Source organism: Botryllus schlosseri, chromosome 12 (genome assembly GCF_051294905.1).
Source record: "Botryllus schlosseri isolate E-star chromosome 12, Bs_hap1, whole genome shotgun sequence".
Classification (NCBI taxonomy): domain Eukaryota; kingdom Metazoa; phylum Chordata; class Ascidiacea; order Stolidobranchia; family Styelidae; genus Botryllus; species Botryllus schlosseri.
In genome coordinates, this window is record NC_137247.1 from 855,779 (window position 1) to 875,626 (window position 19,848).

Below are 19,848 nucleotides of genomic sequence, written 5' to 3' on the forward strand. Positions count from 1 at the left end.
TTTTCGACAACACATCTTTATTCAACCCCAAACGGCAAACAGTAACAAAAGACAGAAAAATTGCGCGAACAGTAGGTAACTGAGAGATCGGGAAGACTCTGAACAAGGTATAGTGACGTCACAAGGCCCGCGACGAGGCGTTGCGACTAACAATTCATGATATAAACGCGAATACATCAAGATATCTGTACAGTACAAGATAAAACATTGCAAATACAGCGTGTAAAATTATAGATTACTAACCTACCGTAGGTTAGCAATCAATAATAGAATACAGGCCGTAAGCTCGAGCTGAATGTCGATTTACAAAGTGCAGAAAAACACAGAAAAGAACGAAATTTATAGCTTTAAAAAATCAAGCTTACTCGGGTTAGAATCAACGTATTCTAGTGACATTTCTCGTGTGTTACGTCAGTAGAGATGATATAATGCTGGTTACGAATGCGATGTAATTCGCTACGATTTGAGAAGGAATGGCGAACGTGGGGGGGCTTTTACGTAGGCACCAGAACAAATAGAACAATGATTACGACGCAGAGACGGAACAAAATGGCGGCCGCAAACATATAAAACAAGCAGTAGCGCTTTGAACGAAGAAATATCTCCAATACAGAGTTTATGACTATTTGCGCGAACTCGCCTCGAGGGGTCTATATTCAACTTCCGAACGACATGCACATGCACATCCGGGGCTTTCGTTTGTCAACCAATCAGAGAACATAGCGCTATATATCAGACACTTGGGCAAAACAACACAAAATCGAGCCTTCCTGTGCGATTACAGTATGAAGTCTAGTGTTCGTTATGATGTTAAAAGATTTCGGAGGACCTGGAAGTTGAAATACCGCAAAGAAAATAATGCCATTGAATGTAACACCAATCAAAGAACGTAGTGTCGGGTATCAAACTGGGCAAAATCGAGTAGCTGTGCGATCAGGATTCGATTCGAGTACACGAGCGTCAGTCACATTGAAGGCCTTAGTCATCATTCAGTATGATTCAAGCCCCAAATTTTGAACGAAAATCGACTTCGTTAACTCTTTACGATCCTCGCGCGTGCGCCGCGAACCGCGGGTTAACCAACGCTTGATGAAAGGCGGGCGAAACGTCTCACGATTTCGCGTCACGATGTCGCGGCCCGCGCACGATCTGTCTATTTATAAATTCTCGATACGAATCTCGACATGGCCCGCGATAATTAAGACCGCCGCTCTAAAATCGCAAACAGACTTGAACAACTAGGAAATATTCAGCTTTTTAAAATTAGATTACAGTTAGAATAATAGTTAGTTTTTTTTTCAACTAGATTACAATTAGAATGACTGAATTTGCCAAAACTCGAAAATTGATTTAAATTAGAATGAAATACAAATAAAATCAAGCTCAATTCAAATCAAATTGGAATTCATTCTCATAAACTCGAGAATGGCGAATGTCTGTACACCGAGCTTGGCTCGTTTCACACTATACAGTTCTCCTGTAGCATTTTCAGGCAAACCAGAAATTACATTACAATCAAATTAAAGAGCGTAGGAACGTGTCACAAATTAGATTACAATTAGAACACCGGCATTTCGCTCTAATTAGCCCACCTAGCTGTCCAAGTCTGATCACAAAGATATTCTCGAGCTATCAAACCAAATCGCGAGACCGTTCGGGAAAAAAAACGATTTCCATACAAGCTGCGTCACTATGACGTCAAGGCGCGTCCAGTCGGGATATTTGCATTATTCACGCTCATTTCCGAGTCCGCTATGCAAAGAACTAGTCAGACTGATCAACCCGAAAAACGTTACCGGCGTTCGTAGCTAGACCCTGTATTTTCATACTGCGTGGATGAGGTCATCACAGAGCGTCGGAAACGCAATTAAGAACGATCGAATTGTCGCACGCGATCAGAGATAATTGCGTCGTTATCTAAATTTCAAGTTTAATTCAAACTCTGCGTCGATTTCTAGCTCGGCTTGACAGTAGCAGGAGTGAAATGGGGATGAAAAACTAGATTTTGCACCTTTAAAAACGGCAGCCCTACATTTGCGCGTGTGGTTTCAAGTTATGGTCAAAGTAGGGCTTCTTGAACGGAGGTCCAGAAAAGCAGACTTAAAAAACTAGAAAATTTCGGCTTTGTTTGAATTGCAATAATAGCTAACCGTTTTTTTTTCAAACTAAGGTCAGAATTAGAATGACTGAAGCCGAAAAACTTGCTAATTTGATTGCGAATTAGGAAGTAATCCGACAAATATAAAGTTCAGTTCATATCGAATCACTCATTCCCATAAGCAAGAGAATAACAAATGTCTGAACACCAGGCGTGTCTCGTTTCGCGCTATACAGTTCTCCTGAGGTGTTTTCAGGAAAACCAGGAATCAGATTACATTTAAAATGAGAGCATGAAAACACTTCACAAATTACATTAGAATTAGATTACCGTCATTTAGCTCCAATTAGTCTAATTATAAAACTAGATTCATCTAGTTGTCCCAGTCTTCGGGAAAAGTCAATGTTCAAACTGCAACTATAAAACCATACATTTATAACATCTGTTCTTATTTTTGACATTTTGTCTAATTTTCACAAGCGAAAGCGACTATTTTTATAGTTCACAAAACTAAACTTCGTAACAAAGTACTTTTACTTTTCTAAGAGTAGTCAAGTAGGTTTATTTTTAAACGCACTACTCAAGTAATTCCATCTCTGCGTCGTTGAGTATATGGCGAAAGTAAAACGGCAATGAAAATAATGATATTTCGCACCTTTTTTTCAAAAACACAAGAAATCAACTTTTTCAATCGAGTTCGAGGCAAAATTTCGCGAGTCTTTTGGGGTCGTTCTCCTTGGGGTGGGTGAGTAGCACCCTTTCCACGTTACCCCGGTTGAACAACCCACATAAGTTCTTGTATAGATTATGACGGGGACTTTGTGGGTTTTTAAACTCTGCGTACGTCTGCTGGTCTGGGGGTGCGCTCTTCGAGGGTCTCATTGAATTGTGATGACACACTGGAGGTGACGAATGGGGGCCGAATTGAGATTGTGGCATGGTCACGTTTGGGATATGATTTGTAGTCATGACGTGCGGGTTTGGGGGTTGCGGGTATGGGTAATTTGTATAAGGGGGCATGGTGGGGTTTGGTTGATTGTGTAAACTCATTCGAATAAAAGAATTCATCATTTGCTGATGATACATAGCCAGCATTTCAGTCGTAAATTGGGGGTAAGGGTAATACGGTGGGTTAGTCGGGGGCGTCTGTGGGGGTGCCATAGGAGGCTGCGGTTGTCTCGATGGGTGAGACGGGTAAGTCATGGGGAACATGTTGGGTCTGTTTTGGGGGTCACTGCGATCGTACGAAGGTATGGCAGACGGTGAACTGTGGTGTGCGTTCATTGGCGACGGTAAATGGTGGGACCTTTGTGGGGCCAGGGAGGACACGGTTTGACGCTGCATGTCCGTAAACTGGCTGTGTAAGGGTGGCGGGGTCATGTGTCGGGGCATGGGGACGTTAGCACCTGTTGATCGGGGAGTGTTGTTGTTGCCGTCCGTGTGTTTGGAGGGGTAGCCCGCGTAGGGACCACCTCCGAAGTGGTTAGGCGGGGGCTTGGACCCGGTCCTGTGCGGCGAGTTGCTTTGCGTTTTGACTCGGCTAGACTCGAATTCGTCTTCAGGCCTTTCCATCTGTGAACGAACGAAATAGTTGCATGAAATATTTTTGTGAAATTTTTGAGTAAATTCATTTTCAAGCACATGAGCAGCGTTTATTGGATGAAATTTTTTTTGTGAAAAGTTATTTAAGCAAATTTCTTTTTTGGTCAAATTTTTTTGTAAAAAAATATTCCCCTCACCTTCTGAGCACCGTTGTTGGAGGCGGCCGAATTGATGACGTCGTTGGTAATTTGCTGTGCCTCGCGTCCTCGTCGATGAGTATCGGCGATAATCAAGTCGTCGGTGACCGAGGTCAGCGGAAATTCGGGGTGAAAATACTTGCATTTCTTGCCGTACGTGCATTTTTTGCCTGAAAACAAATAAATTGTTTAAAAGTCTATTTTGAGCACACTACTTTGATTCGTCTCACCGTAGGGGCACTCGGGTTTTTTCTTGACTTCGGACACGCTGCGAATTCGCAGGAAATTGTCGAGACTCGGGCCGTTTCTGCCTAACGGGTCATCTGGCGCCATGAATCTGAAACAGGCATTTGTTTTCGTTATTACTACGTCCATAGGCGCCGAACCTGGGTATGCAAGGTATGCCAGGCATACCTAGACATTTCTTTAGGTATGGGACATACCTAGAATTCGGTTTGGCAAGAATCGGCATAAGCCCCGATTGTGTTATTTAGAACGAATCGCAATGTATTTCCGTTTACGACATTACCTGCTGCCGCTTATGTGAGCGAGGTAACCCGTTGCGCGCGGCCAATTAGCGACAAGCGCGTTGCCAATTAGCGAGATTTGTCTGTGCTCAATGTAACGCGACGCGATCTCCCGCCGAGATGATCGCGAAATTATGTCATTGATGGCCGTGCTCTCGGCAATCATCGCTTGGGACGCATGCACTTAACCCTCATGAATTGATGCTATATTAACACAAATTATCAATTTTGTCAGATCATGACGTCATTCCTTTGTGACGTCATCGAACTCGCATACCTAAGGAAAATGAGCGTTCGGCGCCTATGACTACGTCACACATACAAAATATTTTAGACTTTTCAAATTCGATGTTTCACCACTTTTGATAAATAAATTAATAATTTGGGAATATTTTGTTTCGCTCATTCTGAAGTCCTGTGCCCCGCATGCCTTCATTATTTCCTTCCTACTATACCGATGTTGCGATGTAGTCAGTAACGAAGTACTTCTACTTTTTCAGACTACTCAAGTAGTTACGATTCAGACTTCCAGTGTTGAACAGTTTTTAGTTTTTTAGTCAAAATACATACTTACTCCAAATCACCACTTATACTCAAGTAGAAATTTACATTGTACTTCTACCGCACAGTGTTCGGACTTGTCGGTAAAAAACCAGGCCTAGAATGCTTATTACTTATGTTTCCACTGGGAAATCACTAATGAAGTAGAAATTTAGGATGCATTTAAACTACACATTTATCAGTTTTCCAGCCAACACTGGAACACTCAATTTTTTACTTACTCTGGAAATAGTTCTATTTCTATTCGAGTATAAATACAAGTTACTTCCCCTTCTAAGCACCAAAGGCAACTACTTAGAGTCTTTGACCTCTTGCTACCATACTGGCCGCGCGGCGCCCAACAAAACAATATAAACATGCCCCAACCTGTCGTTGACGAAAGAGTACATGAGCAGCCGTTTCTCGATCAGATCTTTCCATTCTTGTTTTTCGTTTTGCAAGTCGCGGAAATTGTCGTTGCTAACAATGACGCCTTGCGTCATCTAAAACAGAAGGGTGCGTGTGACGTCACGAAATAGCGGCTAACGACTAAAACTGCCGACCTTAAAAAATGCGACACTAAAACTGGAACTAAATCTACAAACCTTTAAAAATGCGCAACTACAATCACAACTAGTAACTTTTCAAACCTCGCAACTGGAATTAGGACTATTCACTTTGCACAAGATCACAACTATAACTAGAACCAGAAGCACACACTTTTCAAAACTCACAACTAGAACTAGAAGTAGCAATAGAACTAACAGCTTTTAAAAAGGTGCAACTAGAACTACTCACTTTTCAATACTAGCAACTAGAACTAGCCAAAAAACAGTAGTTAGTTAACTAACTAGGATGGTAGTTTGTAGATTGTATAATGTACAATTGTGACGGCGACTCACCTGAGCCAACTTGATAATGAATCGGTCGTCATAGCACGTGATTCTGCGGCCGTTCACATATCGCGACGGTGTGCATACCAGGATTTTGTCGGCTTCCAATTTCGTCAAGATCTCTTGATCTGAAAATATTAGAAAGTTGTTGACTTACGGTCAAAGTAGGTGAAGAGGGACATTCACGACAGACTTGGATCACTAAATAAACTAGTTTTCTAATGCAAAATGCCAGTAATCTTGTTCTTATCTGATTCAGGAAATGTTTCTATGTTCTCCTTTTCATTCTAAACTAACGTGTGAAGTGTTGCTGTGTTCTAATTTCAATTCCGATCCCTAGTTTTTGTAAAAATGCTACGGGAGTACTGTGTAGTGCAAAACGAGCCAAGTTCGTTGTACAGACATTTGCCATTCTCGTGCTTGATAATTGACTCAAATTTAAAATGAACTATACTTGATAATTGTCTGATTTCTTTCCAATTTGAGATTCACGTCAATTCAATTCAAGGTTTTGCGAATTCGGCCATTCTAACCTAATTTGGAAAAGCTGAAAGTTCTCTAGTCACCCAACTGTGAATCACTGGGTTGGTTTGGTATGGTATTATATAATGAAATATCTACATTCAATGACCCTTGGCTAATCATTAATCACCAGTGACGCGTCTTCACAAAGGAAACTGTTTCCCAGCTTTGCATACAACAATTTACGAAGCACAGGGGCGCGCGATTTACGAGCTTCTCAAATATTGATGTTGAACAGTGAAACAAGGTACCTTCTCTCGAGTATGAACCAGAGTTACCCGAAATGCAATTGCGCGATCAGCACTCGAGGACGATTTACGACAACACTTTGATTAATATAAAACGCAAGCGGCCGTTACATCCCAATTTATCCGGCGAGATTAACAGTACCATTCGCAATTAAAACCTTTCACTGTTAGAGAGAGACCTATCAGCGGCCGAGGTTTGTGCCAAACGGCTATCGTTGTCACGCGAGCGTAACTTGTATGCAAATAAGCTTGTCTACACAAAGCCGCCAGTCGCCGCAGAGCTTAAAATGAGACGCCGTTGAAAACCCGTATCGGGTTACAGGCTAACTGACAAAGGCTCTTAGGACATTTCAAAGCAAGGGGTTAAGATTTGCTCTACGGAAGCCGACGAGTGACTTTCGATATTGGGTTACTGAACATTACTTCACCGGTGGATGATATTTTCAGTTGTCTAACCACATACAAACGGACGGGTTTCCCGAAATGACTGTTAGTTATTCGTTTATTTGTTATTTCAATGTGCAACTAGAAAATTTTCAGCTTTCAAAATTAGATTACAATTAGAATTACAGAATTTGCAACAACTTGGAAATTCAATTCAATTCAGAGACTCCAAAGTTATACAATTAGAAAATGCTCAGCTTTACCATATTAGATTATAATTACAATTATGGCAACACAGTTTTTCCAAATGACATTGGAATTGGAATTACTGCATTTGCATAAAATTGGAAAATCAATTCAATTCCAAATTTGAAATACTATACTAAGTCATATGATGTGCATGACTTGAGAAGTCAGAAATCCACAAGAAGCTTTTCAGCCTTACCAAATTACATTACAATTGAAATCACTGAATTTGCAAAAACTTGGAAATTCAATTAAATTCAAAATTAGAAATACAATGCCAGTTACATGTGCTATGACTTGAGAATTCAGGTTTGGACAACTAGAAAATTCAAGCTTTTCCGAATTAGATTACGATCGGAATTATAGCTACAGTTTTGATTGGAATTAGAATCACCGTATTCAAAAAACTTGGAAATTGAATTTGAAATACAATTCTATGTGCTGTGGCTTTAGAATTCATAGTCGGACAACCAAAACTATTTCCAGCTTTTCCAAATTACATTCCAATTAGAATTGAGGCTGCACAGTTTTTCCCTAATTTGATTAGAGCTAGAATTACTGAATACGCAAAACTTGGAAATAGAATTCGATTACGAATTAAGTTCACTTCGTATAAAATCAGAGCTCATTCTCACAAGTACGGGAATGGCAAATGTCTGTACACTGTACATCGATCTTGGCTTTTTTCGCACGATACCGTTCTCCTGTAGCAATTTCAGGAAGATCAGAGCAAAGAGACATTCCACAAATTAGATATCTGGCATTTCGCTTTAATCAGTCTAATTAAATTGATAAAAATTCCTAGACCAAGTCCGCACGAGATCTATGTCTGGTTTTTGTAAGTACGCTATATGTATTTCACTCGGCATTACATTAATCACAGAGAGAGATGGTGGGGACAAGTTTCTGTGTTTGTATATCCAGCATAAACCGACGGGAATACAATACACCAAACAGGATTGCTGGGATGGTCAAGCAAAAGTGATAATGTGACACTGCTCATATTCACCAAGATAATAGGCCTAACGTCACAGCGTAACGATATAGACAGACTTAGAAATGGCCCCAAAATAGACTACTATTGTCCATTGTCGTAGAGCAAACATGCTGTTACCTTTGATGGGTGCGTCTGGTCGAGTCTGTTCTTTACGGTATGTCGGCACAAACACCGTAATATCTCTGTGGCCTCGGTCCAGAAAGTATTGTACTGCGATTTGGATTCCTTTGCACGAAAAGTATTCCTTGTTACCGTGGCTGTAACACAATAAGATCATTTTAAAACAGCATAGACTCAGGTTTGGTGGTAACCAAGTCCTTTTCAATTCACCAGTCGTAGTGAAAATAATTTTTTTCTGGATTCCGGCGATTCACTGCACACCAAATTTGGCTCGATTTCAACTGGTAGATGTGAACGAACAGGAGTTTGACAGTTTTGAATTTCTTATAAAAATATTTTAAATTTATTTTTCAAATTTTACTGTCAACCACATGACATTGATAAGTTGTCTAAATAAACGATGCCTACCAAGTTTTGCTCACTTCCAACCGACAGAAGTGGAGTGATTGCAGTTGAAAATTCTGGACGGTGGATGATCCCCGAATTATTAATGGAAAACTCAAATAACTTCGCATGTACAAGTGAAATTGCGGCAAATTTGTTTCGCATTGTATTTGTGGGCAATTTCATGGCGTTTTCTATATATCTACGAAAATGAAAAGTTTCAAGTCGAGTCAAGTCAAGACTCAAGTCATTACTACAACCCTGGATTTCCGAGAGCCACACAGCCTTCAAAACTCTGACCTCTATCTCATTAAATCAACCACGACTATCTCTGTAGAAAAAACAATCTTAAATCTCACCTCATAGCTACATTGCTACCGTCGATCACAATTGGCCGCAGATTTTCAGAGTCGTTGACGCCATTTTCTTTAGATTCGTCTTCCACTGTAGACGGACCCCTTGCTACCAAATTTGCGGACTTTGTGTCATCCTGTGGTAGGAACAAAGAAAGGTTAAAGATTTATACGCCATCAGAACTGGTCAGCAGCAAAATACTTCTACTTTTTCTACTACTTTCTGAAGTTTTTAGGTTACTTCAACTTTTACTTGAAGTTACTTGAGCAAAACTACTTACCGTACATCAATCGATTTGGATTATGAAAAGAGAATATAGTTTGGCATCGCTTTTAAGCAACACCGTCATACGAACCATGTGAAGAAAAGTCCAGCTTCTAATGTAATAAAAGATAATTATCCCTCCAACGGCTAGTTCAAGAGGAATGTAGGCTATAAAACTTCAATATATAATTGAATAATATATTGATATTGAAATATATCCGAATATTTTTGGCTGACACTCGTCAGGGGTAATTCTCAGCGACTAGTAGAGAATAATTTTTAGCCAAATATTTATTTACTTCAACTTAGCACCAAAGCTGTCAATTTTGACCGCTCGTGAATATCAGTTGGTTATCACAAGTCACCACATTAAAACTATAATAAATACTAAATTAAACTCACATCCGTTTCTTCCTGATTCTGACCCAAAACCACATTGTCCGTCGAATCGCCGAGAGCTTTCAATAAATCATTTTTGGAGGCGTTTGGTCCGATTTTTTTCAAAGTTTGTCTTATATGCTCAGCACCGTAACCCAATTTTAGGCAAAACTGTACTTTTTCAGCGAGCTGCCTGGCTATTGTGTCTCTGCCGGGTTCCTCTTTATTAGGGTTCGGCGCGGCATACATACTGTCAAGATTATGCAGTGTAGTCCGCGAATTGACCTCGGAGGGGTCATCAACTTGACCCGCTTCAAATTGTGTCCGAAATTGAATGGGGTGCGGGAAAGCTGCGTCATGGGGCAGGGAAGTTATCATTTCATCAGGAATATCCTTTTCGGACTGGTAAAAATTTGGCAAGTTCGTGAAACTGTGGTATCCGCTGTCGACGTTACCCCCCTGAGCGGGGTCTTTGTGAATGTACTCCGAGTCTGTTCTGTCACAAGGCGGATCAGCTATCCCCATTATTTTAGAATGTAGGTCCAAGAAACACACTCATATATGTAATATATATATCTCTATACGCATATACTGTCATAAATTCTGGAATGCGTAATAAAAATAATCAAGAAACTGTTGATTTTAGGTGAAAATATTTAAATGTAGGTGCAAGAATATATCTATATAGATACAATTGAATAATTTATTCCAATTAAAAGATATCCGAATATTTTCGGCTGACACTCGCCAGGTTGTCAACTAGGTCAACTAGTTGAGAATTCAAAAGAACTTAATCATATATATATACACATATGTTGTCATAAATTCCGGAACACATAACATAATTCAGAAACTGTTAACTGCCAGTGAAAAGATTCAAACTGTCTTCGTTCACTGCTAGAAACTATACTATAGACTCATGGCAAGTTTTACAGCAGTCTGTGGTACATTGAAAATTACAAATTAAACACGGTACTCTTGTGAATTAACAACCACGTACCGCTTCGCTAACAGCTTGAATCGGGGTTTGGCAGTGAATCGCTAATCGAATAAAATGCAAATTACCTATCACACATTTACATAACAAAATTCTCGAAGCGATCTTCCTTCCTGCTGAATAAACAGAATTGCCTTTTATAAGGATACTGGGGGGTACAAAAATATCCTCTGCAGACTGCACAGGAAGCAATCATCGGATACTTGTATGTAAATTCTACTAAAAAGAAGAAACATTGTATGTTTTAATGCAGCGGTGTTCTAAAAAATGTATAATCAATGTCATGCTTTTGCAAGCATTGAAAATCTTGTTTTCATTAATAAAATCATTGATTCCAAGTTTTATTTATAATACGGTACATTAATAATGAGAACTACCATTGAAATGATTGAATACATATAAAGTGATACACAATGTTCTTTCCAATTCTCTACTAGTTGCTGACGATTACTCCCGACTATTGTCAGCTGAAAATATTTGGGTTTATTTCAATATCACTATATATTCAACTGTATATTGAAGTTATGTGCTTCCAAGAAGCTCTAAACAAATAAAGTTGACAACCAGTTACCTCAGATGCTGAAATGTAACGACTGCTAAAGAATATCAAATAGACCTTGAACCCTCTAGTCTAGACAGTGACATTTGAAATCTCAGCGCAAAGGGAGCCTTCCACCTTGTCAGAGGCAGAATGACTAATATCTCTTCCCCTTTTGACATTTGATTCTTTCCCAGTAGAACAATGGGACATGCCTACAAAAATAAATGAAGTGCATGGCGCATATCCTCTATTAACCTGAAACTAACGCCCACAGAATAATCTGGGAGACCAACACAAATGAAATGGTCTCGCACATCTAATATCAACATGGTACTTGCCTACTTGGTCACGTATGCTATCTCAATAAATATGTGATCCACATAGAAAATTGATATTTTCAAAATTGTTAGCTAGTGTGATGTAATTTTTTTTTCAATACATTCCAAAAATGATTCAAAATATTGTGTGGCTCAGTCTGTTCTTCGCATATCATTCACATAAATGGATACGGTTGCTCAATAATTTCATAAATATTCGCGTTTATTTCAATAGGAATATATGATTCAATTGTATACTGCAGCCTATACTAATTCTGACATGTTTGACAAGGTTACCAACAAGGTGCAAAAATGGGTTGGAGTTCATTTCCTGAGAAATCCCAAAATAAACACACATTGGAAGAAAAATCCCTTATCTAACGAATCAAATCAGACTCATTAGAGGAAAATGCCGGAAATCTAATTCTAATCTAATATAAGAAAGTTTTTTATACTATCATTTTAATTCAAATCGAATTTCTGATTTTCCTGAAATGCTACAAGAGAACTGTATAGCGCAGAACGAGCCAAGCTTGTTGTACAGACTTTAGTTATTCTCGTTCTAATAATATGGAACTATGATTTGATATGAACAGAGCATGATTTCTGTGTAAGTATTTCTTTTCAATTCGCTCAATTTCATCATTTTCCAAGCTTTTTCGAATTCAGAAATTCTAGTTCTAATTCGGAAAAAGCTTTGTAGCTATAAATCTAATCCCACTATAGCTTGAGAAAGCTGAAAATTTTCTAGCTGTCCAACTGTCATAGAGACAGCAGACCATACAGAATACCTTCTATTATTTCGGCAATCCGAGACTTGTCTTGTTAAAATTTATCGCTAAGATACAAATCTGTATACCACCGATTTGACATATCACTGCGTCACGTACGGCCAGCGGAACTTTAAAGGGTACACAGTTACACGAAATATAACGCATATAGGTTCAGCGGCACGGTCGAGTCCGTCTCTAGGAATTACAAGTCGTAAAATATCACCTACAGGCCACAGCATCGACCATGAAAGCTATCTTAGTCGCGAAGAATTTCGCAACGAAAGATTTCCAAGTGCACTGACTCACATAGAGAGAGACGTAGCTAAGTTTACGAAACCTTCTGAGTGCGAATGATCCCTATTTACGCCTTACGATAACGTCATCTGCTCGCGGAGCTCAAAATGCGCACCCCGCCGAGTTCAGTGCGTAAATAACCTTCATAAGTCTTTCTTCTAGCTGCGGTATGACGAGCGAAGCTCGGCTGCTTAAATCGTTATAACGTAGCCTCAAGCTATTCAACACTGTTTGCTAGCAACAGCGAGGCTATAATTGCCGTGCTAACGCTAAAATTCACGTCAGTAGATCACCGAAATCGCGTAACGCCTAAACCGAATCCCGACTACCTAGAAAACGATCAACCCCACGACATAACGGTTTATATCCACCTGTATACTTGACAAAATGTTCTATGCAGCGAAAATCTGTCTTGTTTCGAAACCATATACGAAAATCCCTGCAGGCAACGTTCGTACGCTGATATCGGTATAGTCTGTTTCCGCAACTCATGACAGCATGTGTCTGTCACTAATCGCCTGCCTTATTCGAGATAGATTATATGCAAATCGCGCGTTAAAATGCAAAAATACGACACAACTTTACGGATGACATCAAAATATTGATACAGTCATCAGCAGTCATGCAAAACGCACCAAAGGTCACTGCGTGCTTCGGCTGCACTGAAATTTTTGATTTGGGTTTTAATTATTAGATGCATATTTGAACTATACGCGACTGAATCTTTTCTGCTTAGTTCTTTCCGCCACAGCCTGTAGGCGAATCCGAAGCGCCAAGCGTGCGATCAAATTAAAACTTCAACTCGTCGTCATTCTCTCAGACGACGTGCGAGACAATTTCGGTTTCGTAAATCACCGAATCTATTTCAAAATCGTGTTGTTTACAGAGAAAGAGAGCTATCACGTGTTTAATTATTGTGCTTCGTCCGAAATATTGTCCAATCGCAGACTTCCAGTCGCGGAGCGTACTTAATCCGGGCAAATCTACAGATTTTTATACTGGTGAAGTTAAATATGAACATCGTCTCTTCTTTTTGCGAAGTAATCTTAGATTTTGGACAAGGAAGAGCTTAATTGTCTCTCGTTTCCTCCAGAAATCCGCACGGAAGCGAGTCGAAAAACCACTACCTAGCGCCAACTTAAGGAATCAATACTTACGTTTGAAGGGTAAATATACAGAGAGACTTTATTTGACTTTTTCTTCAATAAATTTCATGGCTACCGCGATGCCGGCAAATTCGATGAAACTTTGACACTTTTCTGTGGTTTACTGACACAATATTATTACAATGACTGCTTTATCGCCACAGTTTTAATGGCTTGTACTGTTTATGCTATCCTAGAAACTTTTCATTCAGTGTACATTTTTATACACGCTGCTTCATTACATGTTCTATGCCAAAGGTAGGTGTGTTATTGAAAGATTATAATTGTAGTCGTTTGGACGTCGTCGTGTATCTTTTCATTGTATCCCAATCTTGATGTTCTTTGAAGTATTAAACCGATTGACTGACAGTGTTTGAAATTGAGAAGCTATGCCTGCAAGATTCATCTTTCACTCATTTCCCTTCACGATATTTGAGTTATCGCAGCATCGTAACATAGGATAGCATTCGAACGGATTAGTTCTTAATCATAGGTAATGTTTTTAGTAAATCTACGAGTCTGTATTAGCTGACTGATAACTTTCTTAGCTTGAAACACTTATTTACTCTAACCGAACTCCTTGTTATCATCGTCCTATTGGAATGAAACGAAATCAAGTCAGCGTATTCGTTTTAAGAAATCCTAGATCAGTACAGAGTAATCGCGCATGAGACTGAGCCCGCGGGCACGTTCTGGCGACCGAACGCCTAGCGAAAAATACTTGAACGCAAAAGCGCGACTGCATGGAAATCTATCTCCAATGCGCGACTGGCTTAATTTGTGTTCTGAATGTAAATCAAGCTGTGACATTCAAATCGAAATTTCACAGAATGCATGGCCATATTCAAGTCAAAAAGTAGAATAGCAGAATACAATTGAATAATATATTCATATTGAAATAAATACGGACATTTGTGGTTGACACTCGTCAGGGGTAATCCTCAGCAACTAGTAGAGAATTGGAAAGAACATTTTAGGCCTACACCAACAATCGTATACCAGCAATAGCAAATATGCCAAAAATTTTTCATGTTCCTTGCCAGCGGTTGATGACTAAACCTATAGCGAATTACTTACGGAAATCTGCAAGCCGCAGGGAAGAATTCTTCGCCAGGTCACAAAACAAAAGTATACCACATTTCACGCATTACAGTAGAACACCGGTTCACAAATTTAGGGCTAGCATATTTTGAGACTACAAAAAGAGGACACTTTTTACAAGTTTCAAAAGTTATAGTAGCGGACGATAAGACGGGTAATTTGGAAATTTTTACTGCTAATGTTATTGGGTTCATTAAAAAACGGTCATTTTTTCGACTTGACTCTCGAAAGATCCGCTCCAACGTATGATCGGTGGGAGTTGACCTTTTTTTAGACAAACCTACTGGCGATAGGTGTTTCCTGTGTAAATGCCATGCTAAATTTGCAAATTTCCTAGAATTCCGCCTAAGTTCAGTTGTCTTCGTAGAGTCGCCTAACTATCAAAGCTATAAAAAGAGGACATTTGTGCGTCATCGGAGGTCATTTTAGCTTTCTTGAAAAAGGAGGACACATCCTCACAAAATGAATTGTGCATCTACGACAGCGTTCAAATCAGTGTGACGTTTTCCGTCATATGAGTCCTGTGTGTTTGTGCGTTGTTGACCTCTACTGAGTCATTGACACTAGCTAACCAACCCCGGTTTAAAACATTGTTCTAAGCCAACGTGAGTGTCCGAATAAAGGACTATATAGAATACTCCAAGTCGCTTCGAGTCCCACTTATCTTCACGTTTTGAAACGAGGGAAGTTAATCGTGAAAAATCCGCTACAGCTTGCGTTCGACCTGGCGCTCGTGAATAGCGACTTAATTTCGAAACCTCATTCGTTAATTATCAAATTTTGTTTCTTTGGGCTGTGGCAATATCGTTTGGAAAGCATATTTTCATATTAGTAGGCAATGAGTTCGGGTCGGTTTCGGAAAATATCGGTAGGTAGCCTACAGAGCAGATTTGAACAACTAGGAAATTTCCAGCTTGTCCAAATTTGATTATAATTATAATTATAGCCACGAATTTTTTGCAAATTAGATTGGAATTAGAATGTGGCGAGATAGCGTAGTGGTATAATCTACAGCTACAACACGAATGGGTTGCAGGTTCGATTCCGATCGAGGTCAACTCCTGAATTCACACTTAAGTGTTAGAGTTGAAGCTTTATCTAGGCTCCTCCGCGCCAGCTCATCCTTGTCCTATAAAAGCCTGGAAGTCAGTAACGGAATTTAAATGAATAAAATTGCCCTGCTGTAAATGACCACAGTAGTCGACAAACACCATGAATAACACAAACAAACATAATGACTGGATTTGCAAAAACTAGAAAGTTAAATTGAATTACCTATTATAAAGAAATGTGACAAAAATCAACTTTATATTCAGAGTTGATTCTCATAAGCACGAAAACGGCAAATGTATGTACATCGAGCTTGTCTCGTTTCGCAGTATACAGAGTTATAGCCACACATTTTTTCAAAATAGATTAGAGTCACAATGACTGATTTCATAAAAACTTAAAATTGAATTCAATTCCAAGTTTGAAAAAATAGAACAAAAATCAAGTTTAGTTCATATTAAATCAGAGTTAATTAATCTCATAAGCACGAGAATGGAAATGTCTGTACACCGAGATAGGCTAGTTTCGCGCCATAAAGTTCTTCTGTAGCATTTTCAGGAAAGTTAGAAATTGAATGAGAATTCAAATGAGAGCATATAGAAATATTTCACAAATTTGATTAAAATTAGATTGCCGATATATTCCTCTAATTAATCTAATTAGACAACCAGAATTATGTATATTTATATAGTAGGACTTCAATATACAATTGAATATTATATTTACATTGAAATGAGCCTGAACATTATCGGTTCACACTCGTCAGGGGCAATCGTCAGCAACTGGTATATACTTCAAAACTGCGTATGACCTGTTTATTCACGGCGATTCAAATCTCAGCGTCGAGTCATACGGCGTTCCAGGCGTCATTACGAGCGCGGTCGTCAAATCCGAGAATCGTGATCTAGATATCATGAGAGAAAATAACCGCGCGCTGTAACGTGACTGCCTGCACTCGGTGATTAGCGGCCAAGAATTTTTATCCGTCGGAAGTCGACAATAACGTTCGGAAGATGGATTTTGATATTGAGGTTTCTCGCATAGACTTGTGCGAACTACTGGATTTTCAAAATGCGCAAATTCAACCAAAGTTATAACTATACTTACTCTTCAAAACTCGCAACCAGAACTAGAACTATTAACTTTTCAAAACTCACAACTAGAATTATAACTAGAGCAAGAACTACTCACTTTTCAAAACTCGCTAATAAAACTAGAACTAGAACTAGAACTAGAACTAGAACTTGAACAAGAACTGCTTACTTTTCAAAACTAGCAATCATAGAACTAGAACTACTCACTTTTCAAAACTAGCAACTAGAACTAGAACTGCTCACTTTTCAAGACTAGCAGCTATAGAACTAGAACTACTCACTTTTCAAAACTAGCAACTAGAACTAGAACTACTCACTTTTCAAAATCTGCAACAAGAACTATAACTAGTCAAAACAGTAGTTGACGTCAACTAACTAGAATAATGGTTTGTACAAGTCTGGTCTAGCTGGCAATCAGCAAAATGACTATATATACGTGGAGTTGAGTTTATCATTACGAATTTTATCTTTCAAAAGTCCCCATAAGATTGCGATGCAATGAAAAAATATAGGACATTTGGAAAAACACTGTTGTAATGGTCGTCGTCGGTGCTAGAGCAGAGGTATGCGTCGTAAAGATCTACTCAATTGCAAGTAGAAGTAGGAAGTTCAAAGTACGTATTTTAGTTGTTTGTTTGTGGTATATTCATAGTGTTTGACGACTACTATGGTCATTAAAAACAGGCCAATTTTTCTTCATTTATATTCCGTAGCTGCCGACTTGTAAGCACGGCCCACTTCTAGGCTTTTATAAAACACCTCTTACACGGATGAAATGGCGAGCAGGAACCTAGATAAATCTCCAACACGTAGGTAGGAAGTCTGGAGTCGACCTCGGTCGGACTCGAACCCGCAACCCATTGGTGTTGCGGCTGTAGATTATACCACTACGCTAACGGATTCGTCCTCCTTTTTTAGCAAATTGAAAATGTCCTCCGAGCAGTGTTGGGATAAAGTCACTACCTTCGAGTCCCGAGTCATCTCGAGTCATTGCACATTTTGACTCGAGTCAAGTCAAGTCAATCGATTTTCGAAGCTGACTCGAGTCAAGTCAAGTCACTCGTTTTTTGGAGGTGACTCGAGTCAAGTCAAGTCAAGTCAAGTCGAGTCACGAGTCAAGTCATAATTCAAGTCAAATTGAGTTTTCGAAGTATCAGTGACGATTCAAAGTCATTACATTTTGCTAGCTGTGTGAAAGATAGAATAATTGGCCATTTATTTTGAATCAAATAACTAGTATAAACCTAAATATGCCTGCAAGAAGGCGTCGTATCGCTCACGCACGTGTAGAGCTGCATATAAAATACATGAGTTACTGTATAGCAACATGCAACAGTCTGTTATTAGCAGCCAATAGGCTCGAAGCCTCGAGAAGTTTACCAAATTGATATAGTACAATACACTACCCATCTGTGAGGAAACAAACGCACAAGCTATATTCGCTCGATTTAAATCATACAAGAAGGTTGGTAAAGGGGATCACCACGGAATGTAGGCACTGGGCCCTTTAAGAAATAGAGACACGTTGTTATGAGGTTAATCTATTGCTACTCCTACTAACAACGTAAGCTGTGATCATTACGTTTGTGGTCAATTTATTTGTGGTGTAACAATAGAGGATCAGTGAAACGTACAATCAGTGAATGACTCGTTACTCTCGCAAGTGACACAGCAGGCGTATCGCGCACAATACTCAACACAACATTCACAAAATTCTGTGATTCAATCGATACCGTTTACTTGATGACTCGAAATTGACTCGTAAATTTTGCTCTGAGTCACGAGTCAATTCGCATTTTTGAAGCGCCGAGTCAAGTCAAGTCAAGTCATTTTTGCAAAGTGACTCGAGTCAAGTCAAGTCATACGAAAAAGTTGACTCGAGTCTGACTCGAGTCAAGTCATGACTCGAGTCATCCCAACACTGCCTCCGAGGACGCCTAAATGTCCTCCTTTATGATAATTCGTCCTCCTTTACAGCTTTGACAGCTAGGCCAATGGACAGGGCCAACTGAAAATCGGCATAAATGACGCGGAATGTAATGGGCACGTTCGAGCGGGTCATTCGGTGATGACCTTTATTTAGTCAACACAACAAGATTTCCAATAAATATTGCAAAATCAGCCGTTTTCAATTTCGGTAAACTAACTTTTAGGATTTCAAAAATGTGCCCTCATTTCCAGATTACAAAATATGATAACTCTCAAAGGTGGTCAAAGTAGCCAAGAAAGCTACTCAAGTAGAGGTGGAAGTAGCGACGAAAAAATCTACTCAAGTACAAGTAGAAGTACTTCTTCAATAAGCCACCTAAAACTACTTGAAGTAGAAGTACAATTGACTGACTTTAAATCTACTCAAGTAAGTAAGTAGTTTTGAAAACAGTCTTAATTCGTTCGCATGGACTGTCAAAAGCTGCGAATTGAGCTATGATACAGGTGCAGATAGCTTGATTCGTATTGATGCATCCCAGGAGGTATCAATTTTCGACAGAATAAGCATTGTTTCACATTATGGGATGCAAATTATAGTATTGATATGAAAATGCGATACTAACCCTTTGTTTACTAGAAGACCCCGTTTTCATAGAATATCATGGCATGGCACCCTACCCCATATTATAAGGCCCCAAGTTTAGGTGAAGAGAGCAATACGTAGAAGTTGTATCGGATACGGTTTCATCACTTTGCGCGATTAGTATACGTTAATAACGAATATTGTGGATCGTAAATGTTATATTTAGTGTAGCTTTATCTTCGGAAAATATAGGCATTACTACACTTGCTTTTATGCTTCAACCAACATGTATGTTCTGCAGACAAAAGAACTGAAAGTAAGTAGAACTTG

General features: G+C 39.3%; 1 protein-coding gene across 1 annotated transcript; it reads right to left on the minus strand.

Annotated features, from left to right (window-relative positions):
- LOC145452962 (uncharacterized) lies at nucleotides 1-14,351 on the minus strand. The gene is made up of 8 exons (XM_080331092.1): nucleotides 9,719-14,351; nucleotides 9,058-9,188; nucleotides 8,312-8,451; nucleotides 5,807-5,925; nucleotides 5,292-5,407; nucleotides 4,068-4,174; nucleotides 3,838-4,007; nucleotides 1-3,670 (listed from the first exon to the last, which is right to left on the minus strand). The coding sequence occupies exons 1-8, from the start codon at nucleotides 10,217-10,219 to the stop codon at nucleotides 2,786-2,788; spliced, it is 2,169 nt and encodes a 722-aa protein (XP_080187218.1). The 5' UTR covers nucleotides 10,220-14,351; the 3' UTR covers nucleotides 1-2,785.
- Between the last annotated feature and the right edge of the window lie 5,497 nt (nucleotides 14,352-19,848).

What these genes read in the sequence shown, in the direction of transcription:
- LOC145452962 (XM_080331092.1), bottom strand. Translation starts at nt 10,219, where the DNA reads ATGGGGATAGCTGATCCGCCTTGTGACAGAACAGACTCGGAGTACATT. An exon ending in GGTAGCAATGTAGCTATGAG is followed by an intron (nt 8,452 to 9,057) that starts GTGAGATTTAAG and finishes ATTGTGTTACAG; the next exon opens with CCACGGTAACAAGGAATACT. An exon ending in TCATTATCAAGTTGGCTCAG is followed by an intron (nt 5,408 to 5,806) that starts GTGAGTCGCCGT and finishes CTTCTGTTTTAG; the next exon opens with ATGACGCAAGGCGTCATTGT.